This window comes from Haliotis cracherodii, unplaced genomic scaffold (assembly GCF_022045235.1).
Source record: "Haliotis cracherodii isolate W230 unplaced genomic scaffold, xgHalCrac1.p SCAF_6, whole genome shotgun sequence".
NCBI classification, from domain to species: Eukaryota; Metazoa; Mollusca; class Gastropoda; order Lepetellida; family Haliotidae; genus Haliotis; species Haliotis cracherodii.
Genome location: NW_027266319.1, coordinates 51754029 through 51773436, shown reverse-complemented (window position 1 = coordinate 51773436; position 19408 = coordinate 51754029). Strand labels below are relative to the sequence as shown.

General features: G+C 38.1%; 1 protein-coding gene across 4 annotated transcripts in view; it reads right to left on the bottom strand.

Annotated features, from left to right (window-relative positions):
* Positions 1-19154, bottom strand: part of LOC139446820 (peregrin-like) — a 34088-nt gene extending 14934 nt beyond the window's left edge. For all 4 annotated transcript variants that reach the window (XM_071228155.1, XM_071228156.1, XM_071228157.1 and 1 more), the window contains exons 1-7: positions 18955-19154; positions 17007-17691; positions 15107-15960; positions 13382-13535; positions 12948-13082; positions 8728-8856; positions 7982-8170 (exon numbers count right to left, since the gene is read on the bottom strand). In XM_071228155.1, coding sequence (XP_071084256.1) covers positions 7982-8170; positions 8728-8856; positions 12948-13082; positions 13382-13535; positions 15107-15960; positions 17007-17660 — 2115 coding nt within the window. In that variant the 5' untranslated portion in view covers positions 17661-17691; positions 18955-19154. The remainder of the gene's footprint in view (positions 1-7981; positions 8171-8727; positions 8857-12947; positions 13083-13381; positions 13536-15106; positions 15961-17006; positions 17692-18954) is intronic.
* Positions 19155-19408: the final 254 nt, after the last annotated feature.

Genomic DNA, 19408 nt, shown 5'->3' with positions numbered 1-19408 from the left:
CGCATCACTAATAATTCATAAAAAAAAAAAAAAAAAAAAAGATTCCGTAAATCTCTCCAAAATCAATTAACCTTGCAAAACAATACGCAATTTGATCTTGTTACACGTAAATTTGAAACAATTTTATGTATGTATGCTAATAGGACTTGCTATCCTTATCCTGAAGATGAGGACTAGAGCACAGGCGAGGTCAGGGGGTATGAGAGGCTGGGCATGTCACAACACCAGGTGGTCTCCCTCCTCAGGTGTTCAATAATGACAGGTAGCCAACACTAGCGACACTCCATGTCAACCCACATTACTTGCACACAGCCTATGATTATTGTAGCTGCACTGAAGCACAGTAAACCTTGCCTGTGTGTTCCCTCTAATTATGCCTGCTAACAATCAGTGGAGAACTGTCACTGTACAACACATACATCAGCTCATCTGTCACATGTAGATTTACCCAATGCTATCTCATATCTAATACACACTCAAACAAGCTATGGCATACCAGCAATGACCCAAAAGGTTCAATGACAGGCAATGCTCTCTTGGGCTGCCTCTAACAAGGCTATTCATTTCATGTGACGCAAGACAAAGACTCCATATATTCCACCACATACATTAATACATGAGAGGGAGTATTATTTTTTTTTAAATTACACTTTGACAACTTTTTTCTTATGCATACTTTACTAGTAAGTATAAAATGATCCCTCCCTTTTCAGTCAATTGATGGGTCGGAATGATCCTACTTTGCTGATAACTAGAAGAAACACTGATTCAAGGAAATAATCCAAGACTCAGGGTGTCTATGCTTGCTTTTCTTCAATTTAAAACTGAAATCCCATCTAATAGGCTTCTGAGTGAGTGAGTGAGTGAGTGAGTGAGTATGGTTTTATGCCGCTTTTAGCAATATTCCAGCAATATCACGGCGGGGGACACCAGAAATGGGCTTCACACAATGTACCCGTGTCGGAAATCAAACCCAGTTCTTCGGCATGACGAATGAACGCTTTAACCAATAGGCTACCCAACCGCCCCTAATAGGCTTCTGAGCATAAGCAATTATATAACATCACTGCATCAGTGAAACAAAAGTTGTAACAAAACAACAAAACAGCGCTATCAATATCTCCCGCCATGGGGACATTAGAATTTTTTTGGTTCATATAGTAGTGAACATAAGCTATAAAAAAAAGAGTCTCATAAAGCCAAGAGATAGGCACTTGGGCCGCTTTATGTGTCAGACAAAAGGATTGAATGTGAAATTGATACAAAAAAGTAACTCAGTCTTGATACATTTCTTTGAGATGAGCTTCCTTAAGTTAGTTAGTTTGTTTGTTGTTTAATGCCGCACTCAGCAATATTCCAGCTATATGACAGCAATCTGTAATTAATCGAGTCTGGACCAGACCTGTTAGTCGCCTTTTACGACAAGCATGCGTTGCTGAAGACCTATTCTACCCCGGAATCTTCACGGGTTTCTTCCTGAAGTAGTTTCTGAGAAAACTTGTCCCCATTGCACACACTATGCATCAAGTAAAATAACATGGATCAAAGGACCGTAACTCTGTAAAGAAATAATTTACGGCACCAATTCAGTTTTTAGAATATTTTGTCCCCTTTGAGAAGCAGATGGATGGACAGAAAGACGGAAGGACAGACGAACTCCGTTCCTATATCCCCAACCCCACTTATAGTGGGGAATAAGAACGACTATCCCAAATTGCTGGCCAACACCACTTAGTTAGGAATTCTAGATAAAACCCTGGGTTAAGACAAGAACCTGTTGACTTTCATGCTCAATTTCAAACACTGGTAACCTGGTACCCATTTAGGCACCTCTTAGATCATTGAACTTGAGACATTTTCTGCCCCAGGATCCCACAGCTCAAACCTAATGTATTGAGAAAAGCCTTTAACAAAGGGTAGAACAACAGTTTTCTTCTGATATTCAAGAATCTACTTAAAAAGAGCTCCTAAAACTTATTTCTCCAAGGAATTTGGTGTGTTTTATGTTGCATGGATACAATAAGGTCTCATTAATGCCCCTTCACAGTGACCGAGTAGACAAAGTGAACTGCATTGTGCTCAGGTCACTAGATGAACAGGGTCGCTGCCTCCCCACCTCATGAATATAATCTCATGCATTAGACTGAGGGGCAACATTTTTTGTACCCACAGATGCCTTGTACGCAATGAGAATAATCCCGATCCCAGACACGGTGTCTTGGTTTTACTCGGGGAAGTTGATCTAGTCCAGAAATGTTTGACGAACAATTTCATAATGGACAAACTTCAGTCATTATCCAAACATGGCAATTTTACAAAAAAACCTCAGCCCTACATGAATGAACTGGAATATTGACGAACTCTTCCTGTCACATACTGCTCCTTGTAATACCATCAGTCAACACATTTTTTTTCATATTTTTAAGACATGATTACACAGTAAACAAAACACAATCGTAAGTGATAAAAGGATTTGGTTAGTGCAGTAACCATGGCGACTGTTTGAAGTAATGAATTCAATTGAAGAGATGGCTCATTTGCCTTGATTGAAGTTGGAAGTAAAAACTCAACAGTGATGCATGTAATCATGATCCAGTAACATGCTCTTTAAATGTGAATAGCCATTGGCCTGAGGAAAATTCACATCGATTTTACCTTAACAAATGGGCTATTTGTAGCTTAATTTACTAGCTGAACAGAAAAATTTACGAACTGTGGTTTCTGACTCAAGGTAAAAGAAACACACCAAACGTTTGATCATATCAGACTCATAAAGTATAACTGATAATTACCAAAGCCAGCATGACCAGTCTTTGAAATAAAGATAGAAAGTAAAAGGGTCCTTGTCATTACCTTAATGTAAAAAGGTTAACATTTTTGGTCCCAAGATATAAATACTATAGATGCAAACCTCAAGGAACCCAGGAACCTTAGTTTTGAATACTGAATACACAAAAGGAAGTAGCAAGAAGGTGTCTATGTATATAGAGACGATGCACTAGCAAATTTTTAATTTGTATCAGACATGGAGCAATGCTTTGAACCTTGTATATATATCCAATCAAAGTCTTAATACTTCGGATGCCAAAGAGGTAAAAAAATGGCACTGTTGGATACCATCTTGGATGATGGCATATGTTCCTATAATATATCTTTGTGTTTCAAGTAACATGTACATACATTAGTTAGAAATTTTTCTTTTACTGTCAAGCAAGAAGGGACATGGATCCACATCAGTTATGGGTCAAATTGTTTCTTTGAATACAAGGAATATTTTAATATTATTACATGGGAAGTAATATGGCAAGATGATGCTAACCATCTCTCATGCCGCTAGGTTTCTCCACAAACATACTAGTATCCAAACTACCATGTCCCAGCCACACTTACCACAAATTATCCGAGGCATGCATTGGTGCCCAAGGAATTGTGGCCATCTCCGGACACAGGTATGAGCAATCCTTAAAGAGTTTCATAACCACATATACACCAGTTGTACACCAACTTTATTACTTTTCTAAGATGCCAAACTAAAAACTTTATTTCTTAAGCATATTTTGTTTTCGAAACTTAGGAAAGAGAAGTCCCTGTCCTTGTCATAACTCCAGGACATCCCAAAATTGCTAAGCCTATGACAATGTTCTAATTAACAAAGGAAGAAAAGAGGACGCTGGGGTCCATTATATATGATACCAAGGTATTGGAATCAAAGAGCACCTATTCAGAGACATTACAACATAACAAAGATCCTAGAAATTCATTCATTCTTATTCTGAACACTGCTAATAATACACTGACACACTATTCCATTGAACAAGGATGAATGGGAAGATTTGGTCAGTCAGGACACAAGGAAGTTGATTCCTGCATGACAACTAGTCCTGTTTTCAGACCATGTAGGATGACCGAACATCTGTGGCTAAGCAGTGACCAGTCCTCTATGGCCAATCAGTGACCAGTGCTGTGTCCAATGTTTCACCCTGATATGTCAGCGGTTGTCAGTACAGATCACCTCCTCATCCAGCAGAAGCAGCTAGCATTAGCCACATCCTGACTCCATGTGTCAGTGATCCAACCTGACATGGGCTGCAGATAATGTGGCCCACATTTTCTCTCTGATCTCCCACTGCTTGCATAAGAGCAGACAGGAAATATATGATCAGTGGATCACGTGAGAGAGACCAGTGTTCTTCACCTTGGAGTGAGGAACTGTCTGACCATGGGTCAAGCATGTAGACTGTTGGGTCACTGGATCAAACGTGATAGCCACTACAGTGATGATTCCTATAACATGCTATACGACAGATTCGGACATCGTTGCCACATTATTCGCAATTAAGCATGAAACACATAATATTGCTTATGCTCAGAGGCAGCTATTTATAAATAGATACAGCTTTGCCCAACGGAAACTAATCTACAAGTACAAGCACTAGGACATCGTGAACCATTCGACCCTGTATTGTATTATGGTTAACAGGATTATGTACGGAAATTAATTTTAAGTACACTGTATAACCAAATTATGAAATAGCAGCATTCATTCCTGAACAAGTATACACATTTTCTGCATCTCAGTGGATGCACTCTGTAAACAGTATGCATCCGTTTTCTGTTTTTATGCGAATAGGATGCAGGATTTCCCATCCGGTAAATCCCTGGGTTATAACAAGGACTTCGTAGTTCCATGCACTTTCAGTGTAAGCCCTATAATATGTACCACATTATGTTAGAATATAAGTCCTGATTCTGACACAATTTCTAATTTTCAATATGATGCTGTGTAAGTGTTTCACAAACCCAAGGGTTCCAAACAAAAAGATACCAAAACATAAAATAAATTTTAAAATGCTTTTTCCAAATTAAAATCTTGGAGGCTGCAGTGTTTGACCTATTACTCCCAGTGTCCTACACAAGCCATCTCTAACTTGTCAAATTTGGCACATCACACAAGTTCACAGAGCTCATCATACAGTCAATCCCCTCCGCCATGACACAAGGGCAGCTGCCTGACTTTAATGACATAACAAGGGTAAATATTTACACTGCTCCTAGGGATGAAAAATGCACGTGCAGCATTTGAAGTCAGACAAATAGAGCCACCTGTGCTGTTTCAAATCTTCTCAAATCGCATTCACCCTTTTTACAAAGCTGGAAAAGGTCTGCAAATCTGTAAACAGATCATATCTGGCCTTTTTTCTTAATTAACTGATATGTTACGATAAACAAATGTTCCATTTGGAATACTACTCTCAATTAAAACAAGGCCATGTGGAACATCAGTCTCTATAATAGGCCTCCCCTCTTTACCGAGCATACAAGAGTTACTTGCCATTCCTCTGATGTAATGCCATACAAAGAAAATACCATTTTCTTGCATTGCAAACTTATCGCACAGCTGAAGTGTCACTTCTTTTCGTCTCGACAGCGTATTCACTGACGTCTCCTTCTAAGATCCATAATGAACATGAACAATAATAATCATTGTTACTTTCTAACTGTCATATTTCATTACATACTCTGTCTACGTCATTCAAGCGAAAAACATGCAATGAAAGATCGCAAAGAATTTGCATGTGGGCATGTGTGCAGCATAAACCATTTTCTAAACTGATAGACCAGAATGATATTGATAAGGAATACCTGCTTACAACAGCATGTAAGGGTGAAAGTGTATATGGGCGTGATTCAATTGTCTTGGATGTCAAAATTGACTAATTGTGGTTTATATGTTTTTCTAGGAACATTCCTAGGAACCACCAACAAACTAAATCCCTGCAGTCTGTGCCAAACACGTTGGAGTCTACTCCCCCAAACATTTCAGTTTCAGTAGAATTTAGTGTCAGCTGGGTGTAAAAGACCAAACAGAATTTTACAAGACTTGGGCTTCGGATTAGTGGCAAAGTCGTAGACTGTCACTTATTCTTGTGCCCTTGTGCTCAAACTAATAATTCAAGGCCTACCCATTTTTTAATACCAACAGATGATGCCTATAGCTTTCTAAATTCTAAAATATTCCAACAAAACATGACCTTAAACCAGTGGCTTAAGTGCCATGTAACATGTCTGTACCTTTAAACTTTATCAGTGGTTAATCTGCTCTGAAACAAATAAGCTGTGTATCCTCTTACCATACTATACAGAGATGCAAACTGGCTCTCGCCCACAAGCCTGAGTCAGTTCGTCTAATGTTAATGGTATCCAAGGGCTAGTACAATTCAGGATATTAAGCGGTGCCCTCATACGTTATAACTATTTGGACCAGTAAACTTTTGGGATTATGTTGCATAGAGTTTGGATTGTATCCTTAATGGGGCCGCTTGCAGTAACTAATTCCTGCACAAAAACTTTCTCTCTCAATGTAAAGAGTGAATGAGTAGGGTTGACGCCACTTTCAGCTATTTTCCAGTCATATCATAGCAGGTGACATCTTGCATGGGCTTCAAATATTTACCAAAGACAGAAACTAACCCTGATTATGTTTTAACCACAAGGCTACCCAATAGCTCAATAGTTACATGAGACTACAGAAACCAAGAATGGAATGTCGATCAAAGTTAGGGGGAAATGGCAAATCTTATTATTAAGTGACATTATTATTAAGTCTTAAATGCCAAATGTCTATGTAATATGGGTCCAAATCACAAATTCCCCATCGATGAAGGTTTAGGAGTAAACTATTCTCAACTGTGATAATTCAATGCATCAACCTCAAAAGGCTGTTTAAAAACACTACTACCAAAATTGAAAAATATTTTTGTTGGAATCAAACTTTCATCTTTAGCTTATAAATGTCAATCTTTCTGTATTCATGGTATTATGATAAATAATGATATGTATGATGACCTTACTTTCATAATACATAATAATCATATCATGACTTTGTGACATGTCACAGCCCTAATATATATCTAAGCGTATCTCCTCAAAGCATGTAATTCTGAAATCTCACATCTACTCAGTGACCTTTGGTGGTGACCATGCATCACAAGGTCTGAGGTAATTAAGGCTAGCAGGCTGTGCCTACACATAAGCCTGAACTAAGGACAGGCCATTGTGATGTGACCACATGGTGCTGCTCCCAGCAAGTGTCAATCAATCAGTGTACTCCCTAGCCTGTCACACTCGGACTCCATCACCATCATCGTACTTGATCACAAGAATGCTTATGACATCAATCAAAGCTCAAAAACTGTTATTTGGCTCTCATATTTGATTTCAAATACTACACAATCAACTGCACAAATAACATTGAACCCCAAACCATTTTTAACTATATTCTTAACAAAATATATAACACTATTGTTAATCGCAGTGAATATTGTTTACATCATACAACATAAATATTGCAGTACAAATCATGTCATGTCCCCTGAACCCATCCTTTTCATCTCATTAATTCACAAGAACACTGGATCCAGAGGCAGGGGTGGTGGATGTTGCATCCCTCTTATAGACACTTCATGCCACAATGAGTCAGCCCCTGTCAGTGTGTACCCTACCCATCCACTGAAAATCCTATCTCACCATGAATATATACTTGTCAAAAGCAGTCTAAGAAAACCTTAAGCCTTCATATTACTATAGTTATTCAGTCACAGCAAGACGAATGAACTATAGTAATATAAAAGAACTTGTGGTCCTTAACTTCTTTTGAGTAGTATACATAATACCTCTATATTATTCTTACAGGAAAATCCTACTGATCAAACACTCAATAACACAATGTGCTCCATCCAACGTCAAGTGGAACTGGGTTGCCAAATGAGTTAATGACTTCTCAGTCATGTGACTTTTCATCATTAACCTGTAGTAAGTACACCTACAAATCAAAAAACAAGAAATATAATTTTTTAAAGTTTGGCAGGTGTGCAAATGTTTTCCCGGTGAGCATGCTATTGTGTGCAATGTGCACTGCGCCTGGTGGGCAGTTTGGCATTTCTTATCTACACAACTATGAAGAAAATGCTAGTACACCTACCTGATCTCTCAGCTTCACTGCCGCTTTGTAGAACATGGTGTCTTTGGCATTGTACGTCAGACAGTTGTGCACAATCAGCTCAAAATCACTCTCAAACTCATCCACACTTGTGTAGAAGTGTCCGTCGACTTTCTTACGCATTGTTTGAAAATCCATTGGCTTGTCAATGTACTCCAAATAATCTGGAACCTGTTGCGAAAAGTACTGTTTTAATTTCATACATACATAGACATGGATAAAAAGTATCACCTGCTTCAAGTAATCAGAATGTATTTAATTCATCAAGCAAACAACAGGTTGCCTATCTTTATGGAGTCATTTGCATCAATTACATAGAACCCTGTTTTTAGCACAGGGATGGAATCATTTGTGTTTCTTTGCCCCACATTGGCCAATTCCATATGATCTTTAGGGGAAAAAAATATTTAGTGAATAAAACATTTACACAAAATCATGAAAAATTAAAGAAATATGTTTTTTTTTAAAACAAATGCTTAATCAGTGTTTGAAATTAAGCATGGGTCAATGGGTCTTTGTAATAACCATTTTGTTAAAAGTACCACATTTAGGTCCCTTTAAATGCAATAAACATAAGGACAAACATCAAGGACGCAATGTTTTTTTAAAGACTTCATAAACCACAAACAAGGAATTCTTAACAACTTTTGCAGGACATCCTTCAGAAACTCAACCAATCTAGAAAAGTGCCTATATTATACATGCTAAACAGACTGTTTGAAACCTACCTCTTTGAGAGACACAGGTTCTGCAAAGATACTGGTAGTGTCCCTTTCTTCCAACTGCTCCAGAGTTTGTCGGAGGAGCAGCACAAATGGCTGAAGCTGATACTCTGTGGCAAGCTGATGGAATCGAATCTGAAACAAAACCCTTTCGTCAACACACATCATTGCACTAACTGTCCATCACATGTGTCTACAAAAAGAGGTTCATTAGTGTGGCCTAGTACGTCATTAGAACTGTCAGATTCAATATGCAGTATAGTGTCAGCCATGCTTTCATGTGTGTCTGTGCTTGTACTAGTCCGGACTAATGTCGATTTTATACTGCTAGCCCACTGAGATACCATGCCACAGTCTAACATGAATACCCCACTCACACTCAGCATACTGACTCCGGGCCGACCAGTCCTTGTTTTAGTTTCTTAATGCTGAGTGCCAGGCAGGGTAACAAAAAGTACCATTTTTTAACGTCTTTTGGTATGAGGGGGTCGGGTATCAAACCCCCAACCTTCAGCTCTTCGGCCAGACACTCAGACCAAGGCAGTCAAGTTAAGCATGAAAGTCAATGGATCCTTTGTCACAAGGAAGGCTTGGAGATCAGCTGATTCAAATATTATTGCAAGGTTCCACTGAAATGTCTTACACAAACTACTACCATCCAACTCCTACTAAAACCAGGCATGAAACATCAAGCTGGCTAGTCTACTAACTCAGTCACATGATAAACAGTCCTCGCCAAATGCAATAGAATCACAAAACAGTGCGACTATAATTAACAAAGATAGCTGCACATTTCCTTATATTCATAAAAATGAAAACAAGCCTTTCCAGAGAAAACAAATATTACAAGATGTACCCGCTGCTAAAATAAACTGATCAGTCATCTGACTGTAAATCCTTACCCTGATTGTAACCATGTGATCAAAACTAAATGTTTATCTGTAGCAAAATGGATATTTCTTGAAAAGACAACTTTTGTCATTACTGTAATTCATATTCCATATAGCTGGAATGGCTGGTTTTCACTTTATGGAGTGTTAGGAAACATGCAGCAGCTTCATTATTTTGTAATCCTTATATTTTACATTCTATTTCAAGTGACAAGCACTGAAGTTACACCATATAACAGCCACCTCATGACCCTTAATTCTACTAACATAGTCTGTGTTTTAATTATAAATACATTGATCCTACCAGCTCAAACATGTAACTTACAGTAGATTTTAATGTTATGAAAATGGACTTTTATTGGCTTCAAGCTTACAAAGAAGATTTATTAGACCCAAGATTTAGGCCTGTGCCCAAGGTTACTCGCACAGGGAATACATGTAACACAAGACACACTTTCTTGAACTAGGAGGCTAGAGTAAAATTCCACCCCTAGGACTACTCCACTTTATGGGGAAGTATGTTTTCATATTCCCCAAACTACCAAAGCGAACACTAGAGAAGATTGCTATCTTTCAGCTATTTCAAGTGGTATGAAATAACCATGTACCTTATCAGAAAATTCCAATTTAGTTCTCCACTTGTAAACTCATTATTGCAATACAATGGTAACACTGATACTGACTACTCACTGATAACCAAGGTAAGTTGATCCACAGACAGACAGTATCAAAGCCAGTAATCTACAGACATAATGTACACTCTGGCTCACACCAAGTCTATGTAATCTAATTAGCACTACAAACTGTGAAGATGACATAGCCGGATATTATATCCTGTTACTCCAACTCACTTAATTGTTAATCAATGTTTCATTTTACCTTTATGTTACATACAAAGAAATGTTGATGAAGATGTACACATATTTCTAATCAATGTGGGATTTTTTCTTGAATATTATAGCAACATTACATTGGTTTGTACAGTGTGCGAAATTCAGCAGGACCCCTGGTAAAAAGTTAAGATTAAGCAGGTCTCAAGATTCAGATACCACACTATAACACTTTATGGACCTCGGGGGTCCCTTAATTTCTAACATTGAAATATCTGATGGCAATGGGAGAATTAGGTAAACAAACCCAGGTCTTCAGTACGTGAACAGCTTCTCTACGGATCTGATCAATATTCATTTCAATATTCTTAAAGGATACGAGTTACTGCAATTTATTTTGTGTGTGATGGTTCCCCTTAAAATATATCGCAAGCATCTCTGAAAACTGAAAACCATGTGCATGTATGCATTAGCCATTCGAAAACCAGACACCCTAAGATAAACATTTGATTGGTCAGCATACTTTCTGCTTTCAGAGATTACACACACAAAGACAACTTGAACAGAATGAATGATCAGAGCAATTAACATACACTAAAACTGTTCCACTCATCATTGCAAATACCAGACCCATACATACATTAATATTGGTTGCAGCCGTTCTTCCAAATTTAGGGCATGGAATAACATGAGTGAGCTACTGAATGTGTCATAGTAAGCAATATTCCAGCCATATCACAGCAACCTGTATATTACTGAGCCAAACCAGCAGTTGATACATAAGCATATTCCACACTGTCATGGCATGCTCAACCAGTCAGACATTGTAACAATCTCTTGGTTCTAAATTAACATTCCTCTGCTTGTCAAGACCAGTAAAATTCAGGACAACTGGCATTTCCTTGTGGAATATTGTTTTCATCATGAGATGGATGGCAACTCTGTAGATGATCATATTTTGTATAATGTTAAAATAAGGATTAATTCAAACCTACCTTCCTACCCTCAATTAAATTGGTTAATTAGAAAATCATGGAGTTCTGGGACCTATTCTGCCCAGGAATCCCGATCTCGGCTTGACAACAAGTGGAAAATTTGTGAGGATGGAATTGACAAGTTTATGCTATACACCTCCTGGCATCTGCTAGTGACAGTAAAATAGTTGTACAAAGTCAGACAGAAATACAACTAGCTGGCAATGGTCAGTAATATCCGAGTCCATTGGCCTAAACTCTCCATGAGATGCTATTTGCATCAGTTCCCTCATCGGTCAAGTCAAGGGCACATGCTAATTACTGTAATTAAAACCAGGCTTGAAACTCTTTCACTGGAAGAGGCTTCACTTGTAACAACAAAGATTACTGAGTTCACTTGAGAAGTGATTGTTACCAATCATCAATGTAGCACACAAATCAAGTCTGGCAGTATTCCAACTTCGGTACCGCCTCAGTTGGGTACAGCAAAGGAGCATACAGTGCACTAATTGCAATGGCACACAAATACACATATTGTTTATTAGACAATAACAGAACAAATTGCCCATAATCAACCTCACACACATGGCAGTAATCACTGGAATCATTCTTTGTGTACCAACATGTTCTCAGTAATTACATCTGATTTTCACAAGCTGTCAAGTGATCGGAGGTTTGTCAAATTTGCAAGCAGTATAAAATCTGACAGAACTTGAACAATGCAACAGACTTTTTCACAATGTTCTATTTGACTCATAGAGAGTATGAACAACTGCAGTCTGCACCAAAACCTTATGAGTCTACTTTCCCAAAGTTGGCTCATACTCATAGCAACAGTTCCAGTAGATGTTAGGGTCATTATGTAGACTACGATTTGCTGAGCTTACTAGACCAAACAGAATTTTACTTAGGCTAAGACCATGCAGATGTTGAAAGGGAAAATATTTGAGCGAAGGAATATGCCGTAATCAGCAATTTTCCAGCTATAGCACTGTGGCATTGAAATAAACGAGTCTAGACCATGAAAACTACAATGCATGCATTTATAAGTTGTAAGAGTTTTGTTGCCCTGGACAGCAATATTGCAGCTATATCGAGCCAGGGCTAGATAAAACAGCAGTTGACATGAGCAACGACACTCCAGCTGGATCCGATGGCATACTATCACTATTGGGATGACCACCCAATCTAAATTAGTTGCCTCTTAGGACAAGAGATAGTGATGTGGTTCAACCCTTGACTGTGATTCTTATTTTCCAAACACAGCTATGTATCCAAGCCAATTCAACAGTCTACAGACTTCTGCCACTTATGTTTCCTCTCGTAAATTGTTGAATAAAACATGGAAATCTACTAAAAATGATGCTAAGAGCCAAATTTGGGCTAGTAGACTACGAGGTTGATTAATTATAACATTTGGTCGACTGAACCTCTTTTTTTATCTCCTTATCAGACTTTTGACTTTCTGTTTTCAAGAAAAAGATGTAAAGTTGAAATGCAACCACAAAGCAAATCATATCTCACAAACTTACCTGTTCTCTTTTTAATTTTTCTCTCTTGCGAATGAGTTCCACTAGTAATCTCGCTTTCTCCAGATCTTGTCTCAATCTCTGCCAGTATTTAAGTTGCTCACGAAGAGCATTGCTCTGCTTGTCATTTTTGGATTGCTGAAAAAAAGAAAGAAATTATTTTCCATAAATTCACAGGCGACCTTAAAAATCTTAACTGTACTTAGTCACTTCAAATAAACTGAAATACATATTTCATTTCAAAACAATATCTGACAAAATTAGTGAAGCATTTATTTGAAATTGTCAACAAAGCTCATTGTCCCCTCTTTGACTTGAAATCATAAGATTAAGGGGCAGGTCTGGGAAAATCTACAGTAAAAATTGGGACTCTATTTCAATGTAGTATAAACAGTTTGATAAGTCAGAGCTGTACAACAATTTGACAATTGACTTACATGTTCCTTGTTGCGTGTCATATGATTAGACTGTAATCTTCTGAGCAATGGCACTCCAAACCGGGATTGTCTCTTCAGGGTCCAGTAGCTGAGCAGACGCTTGAGAAATTGATCCTTCTTCTGAAGAGACACCAGACTAGAAATCCGAGTTAACCTGGACAAAATAAAGCCAATTCTAACATTGGTTTATTAGTAATTTCTCATTAATACATATTGTTAATTATTACTTCATAACTGGGATAAGCACAGTGTTCGACCTTAAAAAAGAGCCTTGAGACTGGCTACTAGGGTAGACACTGCTGTTCATACAACTGGTCCACATTTAACTTTGGATTAGTGGTTTACGTAAAAACTACATTTTGAAAAAGGTACAAGCCACATTGATGGACTACTGGTCGTAGCTAACCAGTTACCCTATTACAGTATTTGAATCTAGGGTTACTATAAATATTTGATCTTTATATTAGAGTAATGACAGGAACCATCGACTCTCCAGGGCTCAATTTAGCTAAACAAAAACATACACAAGTGCATCCTATCATTGAAAATTGCAACTTAATAAAACAAAAAAAATTAAATTTGGGTCTGACTAAGCCTTACTTGTCCGCACAAGAACGATCTTTGACACTCAATGCCTTTTAGTTACTTTATTACATCACTAATCCCTCTGTTACGTGTAATTTATCATGCTTTCTTCGGTTTGATGTCCCTGGCAATGTAACAGGATAATGAATTTTGTATACATTGTAGTATCACCTATATGTAGAATTGTCCAGAAAGCAGGGTTTCTGGATTAATAGGGTTTCACTGTATTAGACAAGGCACATAATATTGAATACCATCTGAAAGCTGATGATAAATGTTTTACTGGGACGAAGAAAGCTGAATATATGATACATTTGTTTTGTTTGTTGGTTGGTTGTTTAATGCCACACTCGGCAATATTCCAGCTATGAGACAGTGGTCTGTAAATATCTCACATGGATCAGACAATCCAGTGATTGACATCATGAGCATCTATATACGCAATTGGGATATGATGACATGCATCAAGCCAAGTCAGTGCTGTTTGGTGCTGACAAACCTAGAAAAATAATCAGGGTGAATCTGGGATTGGAACACATGGCCAAAGGTTTCCGTGACGCCTCAGAGAAGCAATGTGAATTGTGCCACCTTAGATGTCTTGGGGAAACCTCTTACTTCTGAACACAAACGAGTACTGTCAGTGTATTCATACTTCTGTTGTGTAATGCAACATTCAGCAATATTCCAGCTGTATGACAGCCGCATGTAAATAATCGAGCTTGGACCACACAATCCAGTGATTGACATCATGAGCATCGATCTACAAAGTTTGGATACGATGACAAGCATCAACCATGTCAGAAAGCCTTACCACCTGATCCCATTAGCTGCCCCTTATGACAAGGATGGATTGCTGAAGACCAATATATCTATCCTAAACTTGATTTTCATGGGTCTTAACCATGTTAATACCGGTATAATAGGAACTTCACACATTCAGATGCTCATGCCGACATCTGCCTTCAAGTGATTTATCTATAGCTGTGCTAGCCCATGTTGACATATTTTAAATGATTTTTTACACTATTTTGAAATGTCATCAATTCCATATCTATGATTTTCAAACAACCAATAAAACAACAATTCCATGTTTAACAAAAGTACTTTTTACAGATATTTCAAATAAATATTTATCCTTACCTCGATTGTGGAATAATAGGTATTGATACAACTGGCACAGCATTGCGCTTCTCCGCTAAAATTTTCCGAGCTTTTCTCATCTTGATTCTCGATTTTTCTTTTGCCTTTTTAGCAGACACTGACTTGTCTTCATCTGCTAAATGAGGCGTACAGTCCGAGTCTGCAGGCGTGTGCACATCACAGTACGCTGTCTTTCTGACTCCATTAGTTGTTCCATTTGGTCCACATTCACGAACAGGCTCTATTTTCATGAAGAGTCCTGCCTGTTGGGCACAAGTCACATGAAATGCTGTGTAACAATTGGTCTTGTGACACTGAATACAGGCCCCCGAACCCCTCTGCTTGCATATGTAACAAGTCAATTTCTTTCGGGCAGCTGGAATCCGGTCTATACTGTCAATGGGCTCAAGAAATACTGTGTTGGCGAACCCCACTTCAGGGATCCAGAGAGCACAAACCACATGTGCCCAACGTCCATCCTCCGTTTGCTTGAAAGCACCTCCCTTGTTGGGACACAGACAGCAGTCAACCGCTCGCGATGGGGATTGTAAGCAGCGCCGACACAACCACTGTCCTTCTGGAATGTAGGGTACACCATAGCACTCCTGATGAACTGCCAAGTTACACATGTCACAGAACAGAATCACATTGCTATTTTGGCATTCGCCATCCATACATATTGAGCACACAGCATCTTCATCGATGGAGGGATTCGGATCTTTTCCTGAGCTTTGACTTTGGAAGTAAGCTTCTTTTTCAAATCTATCCATAAGCGTTTCAAACACTTCTTGGGAAACAGTTTGTATTCCATCTGTATCTCTCTTATCATTCAGAATCTCGAGCCATGCATGATCCTGAAAAACAAACAAATAGACAAGGTAACAAAATGAAATTTGATGATCAAATATTAGAACAAATGTTGACATCAAAACTCTGTTTGATGTGACACTACACTGTAATAATAACAGCATAATACAGTATTCTACTGTTCACTTAGTTGTGTTAGTAAATGAGCTACATGTGCCAGCAAAATATGTGAAGAATCTTGAGAATTCATCCGTAGTCATTTAATGAGTCATTGCCATAAAACGTTGTGAATTGTTCAATCAAAATTTGCTCTCCAGATTCATTCAAACAGACCAAAAATAATTTTTTTTAATAGGCATTACTTAGAAGTTGATGGATAACACCAGGACTGGCAGTTTCAAAAGCCAGTGGGAACACTGTGGATAAAAAATGTCAACTTCAGTAGGGATCTCAGTGTTCCCCTTTACCAGTAATTACCAGTTTTGTACCGGTAAAATTAGGCTTGGTCTGGTAATTCATGTGACTGCCAGTCCCTGTGGACCAGCAAATAAAGTACCTTATAAATATTTGTTGTTGAATAAAACATCACCGATATTCATACAAGTATATTTTTCAAACCAAAGTTAGCTTGTCTGTTATCATCAGGGTTTCCCCTTGTCTATTTTTAGTGCAAGGAAATATCATTTGGCTTTGCTTGAAGGTTAAATATAGCGAATTAGTCTTGAATATTCAAAACGAAAGGGAAAATTGTGACTAAACTTTGTGTAAATGACGTGTAGATCTAACTAGGTTACTTCAGGGACGAATTGAACATGTTGAAATTTAAACCAGGTAATTTTCATTCATCATTTTATTCGTTTAAAGTTGGGACTGATAAAAAATAAGGGGGAACTGGTAATTGTTAAAGTTGCCAGTCTACCAGGACTGGCAGATTCAAAAGCCAACGGGAACAATGTGGATCAATTGTGACAATGATACTCAGCAAGCTCCAAATGTATCAACATTTAAGCATGGGTATTAGAATTGAAGATTATCTATGTGTATTTTAGCAGCGCATTTAACAAAATGTGGTTGCTGCTATCTTGATCCTTACCTCTTCATCCATGTCATACTCTACTTCCTCGTCCAACTCATCCGATGATTTCTCCATGTAACGATAGTAGGAAGATGTTCGCTGTGGAGGCCCAGACGGTTTGATATAATCATCTAATACTTTAACTTGTGCTTCTGGAAGTTTGACAGTATTATTTGAGATCACAGTCCCATTTTCTTTTTTCTTGTTATTGTCCGAACTTTTCCCACCTTTGAGTGGCGACTTTTCAGCCTTCTCCTCTTTTTCAGTATTGTGTTGATTATCAATCTCGTCTTGTGAAATTATTTCTAAAGGTTCATAAATATCTATTCTGTGGATTCTTCCTTCAAGGTCAATTTCTACAAGTCTTTGAGCCTCTGCGTAAGTCAAAGTCTCTCTTGTGGGAGATCTAAAAAACTCAGGTGGGGTAGGTGAACGGCGATTTTGCCTATGGTGCCACTTTGCTAATTTCTTCTTTGTCTTTTTGACTGATGCTGGTGATGGCACATTCTCTGGATTGTCATGATCATAGTTGTACAGATGGAACTGAATGCCCGAGAAGCTCTTGTACACCTTTCCACAACTATCAACAGGACACTTGTAAGGTGGTTTAGTGGCCCGTAAATTTTGACAGAATATTTTCACGTCAAAATTTAAGTCTACTTTTGGCTCCATGTTTTCTTGGAGTTCCTATCTAATACCTTTGCTGAAAAAAACCAAAACAAACTGATTAGTTGATAAACAGAGCATAAAGGTGACTGCATAGACTACTACTTACATAGATCCACTGAAAGATCCCATATGCTGAGAGGGAATATTATTAGTGCTCCTTTGAACAGTATTTCAACTAGATCAATATCATGGCCTGTTATTGTTGTTCTGTTTTGTTTATTGTGTTGAGGTTTCAAGTGGGTGTGGAGTTGGGTTGGGGAGAGGCATGAGGTCCAACACAAAATAGTCAAAGGGCTAGACAAAGCTTTTTCACTTGCATGTATTTTAATCTGTCACTAGTTTCAGTGTTATTAATTCAACACAACATAATTCAAATTCCCAACATCAGAAAGGATGGTGCCGAAAGTGTTCATATAGACAGACTGAACTTCCATTGCAAGTTGAGGAAATTTTCTTTTGGTCTAATAAGCTTAGCAATTTAAATTGCATATATAATCATGACATATTAACACTTGAAATGTGCTGATAAGATTACATAGGTGGGCTAGTGGACACGAAAGTGCTTGGTACACACTGCAATATAAACAAAATACAATATCAAAATATGGACTTTATTGTACCTCACACGTCTTAAAATGGGTCAATATCGATAGGCCTAGTGGCAATGTTTTCAACGAATAAAAAAAATGACCAATTCACGCACATGTTCAGTGACCATACATTTACTTCATACATGGGGGTATTACAACAGCACGTACACTTAATCTAAACTATCACTTGTGATCAACACGACATGTATGCTTTAGACTAGAAAAATAGCGTCGAATAGGCCTATAGATCGACTAGCCTACATCAAATGCATGACAACAGTCATGTTTTGTTATTTAAATTGTTGACTCGGTAGGGAATCATGCTAAAACACGCTTGAAATCAACATCGCCTTCTTAACTTGATACCACTAGCAAATCGGTTGACATGCTTTATCCACGAGATCAGCGCCAGCTCTTTGTGACCCGCGCGTTCTGCTGGCTTCGCTGTGAAACAGCCGGCCATTGCTAAACAGGAAGTGGATCGACCTAATAAAATATGCATCATGGCGTCCAACTTCCTTCCCAACTGATTATTTCTTTTTATTTCTCCAATTCAAAATTATGATAATGAGCTTCAGACAAAAACCCACATGCAAGTACCCTGGCACTAAGAAAACAAACCTTACTAATCTTAAACGATCGCCGGAATCAACAATGCGTATACAAGCGAACTCAGTAAACAGTCAACTGTAGACAAAGATACTCACGAGGTTTGCTTGGAAAACATTTGAAATCGTGAAGTCATTGATGAGTTAGAGGTCCAAATGTTAAGAATTTGCACCTCCAATCACTGATTTAGAAATGTGCTTGGGTTCAAGCCATATTTTCCCTTTAGAATGAACATAAAATACAAAGAATTACAAATATGAATCCATCTCCCAACACGGCGTCCTGTTGGCTTCGAATTTTGCGCATGCGCTCATTGAGTGAGTCTGCCCATGTTTCGTGACATCCGGTAAGGCGGGAAGTTAGATTGCCTTTTGCCAGCCTGCCATCTGTGACTTCAGCCTCATTTCAAACGTAAAACGTGTGAACGCGAAATTATACATTTCAATACATTTACGAAAATATTTTTTGTTCAACGTTATAAGTTCACTCACTATCGTGTAAACGTGACTCAAATATTATTAAATATGTTTGAGGGTTTAATAATATGAAAAA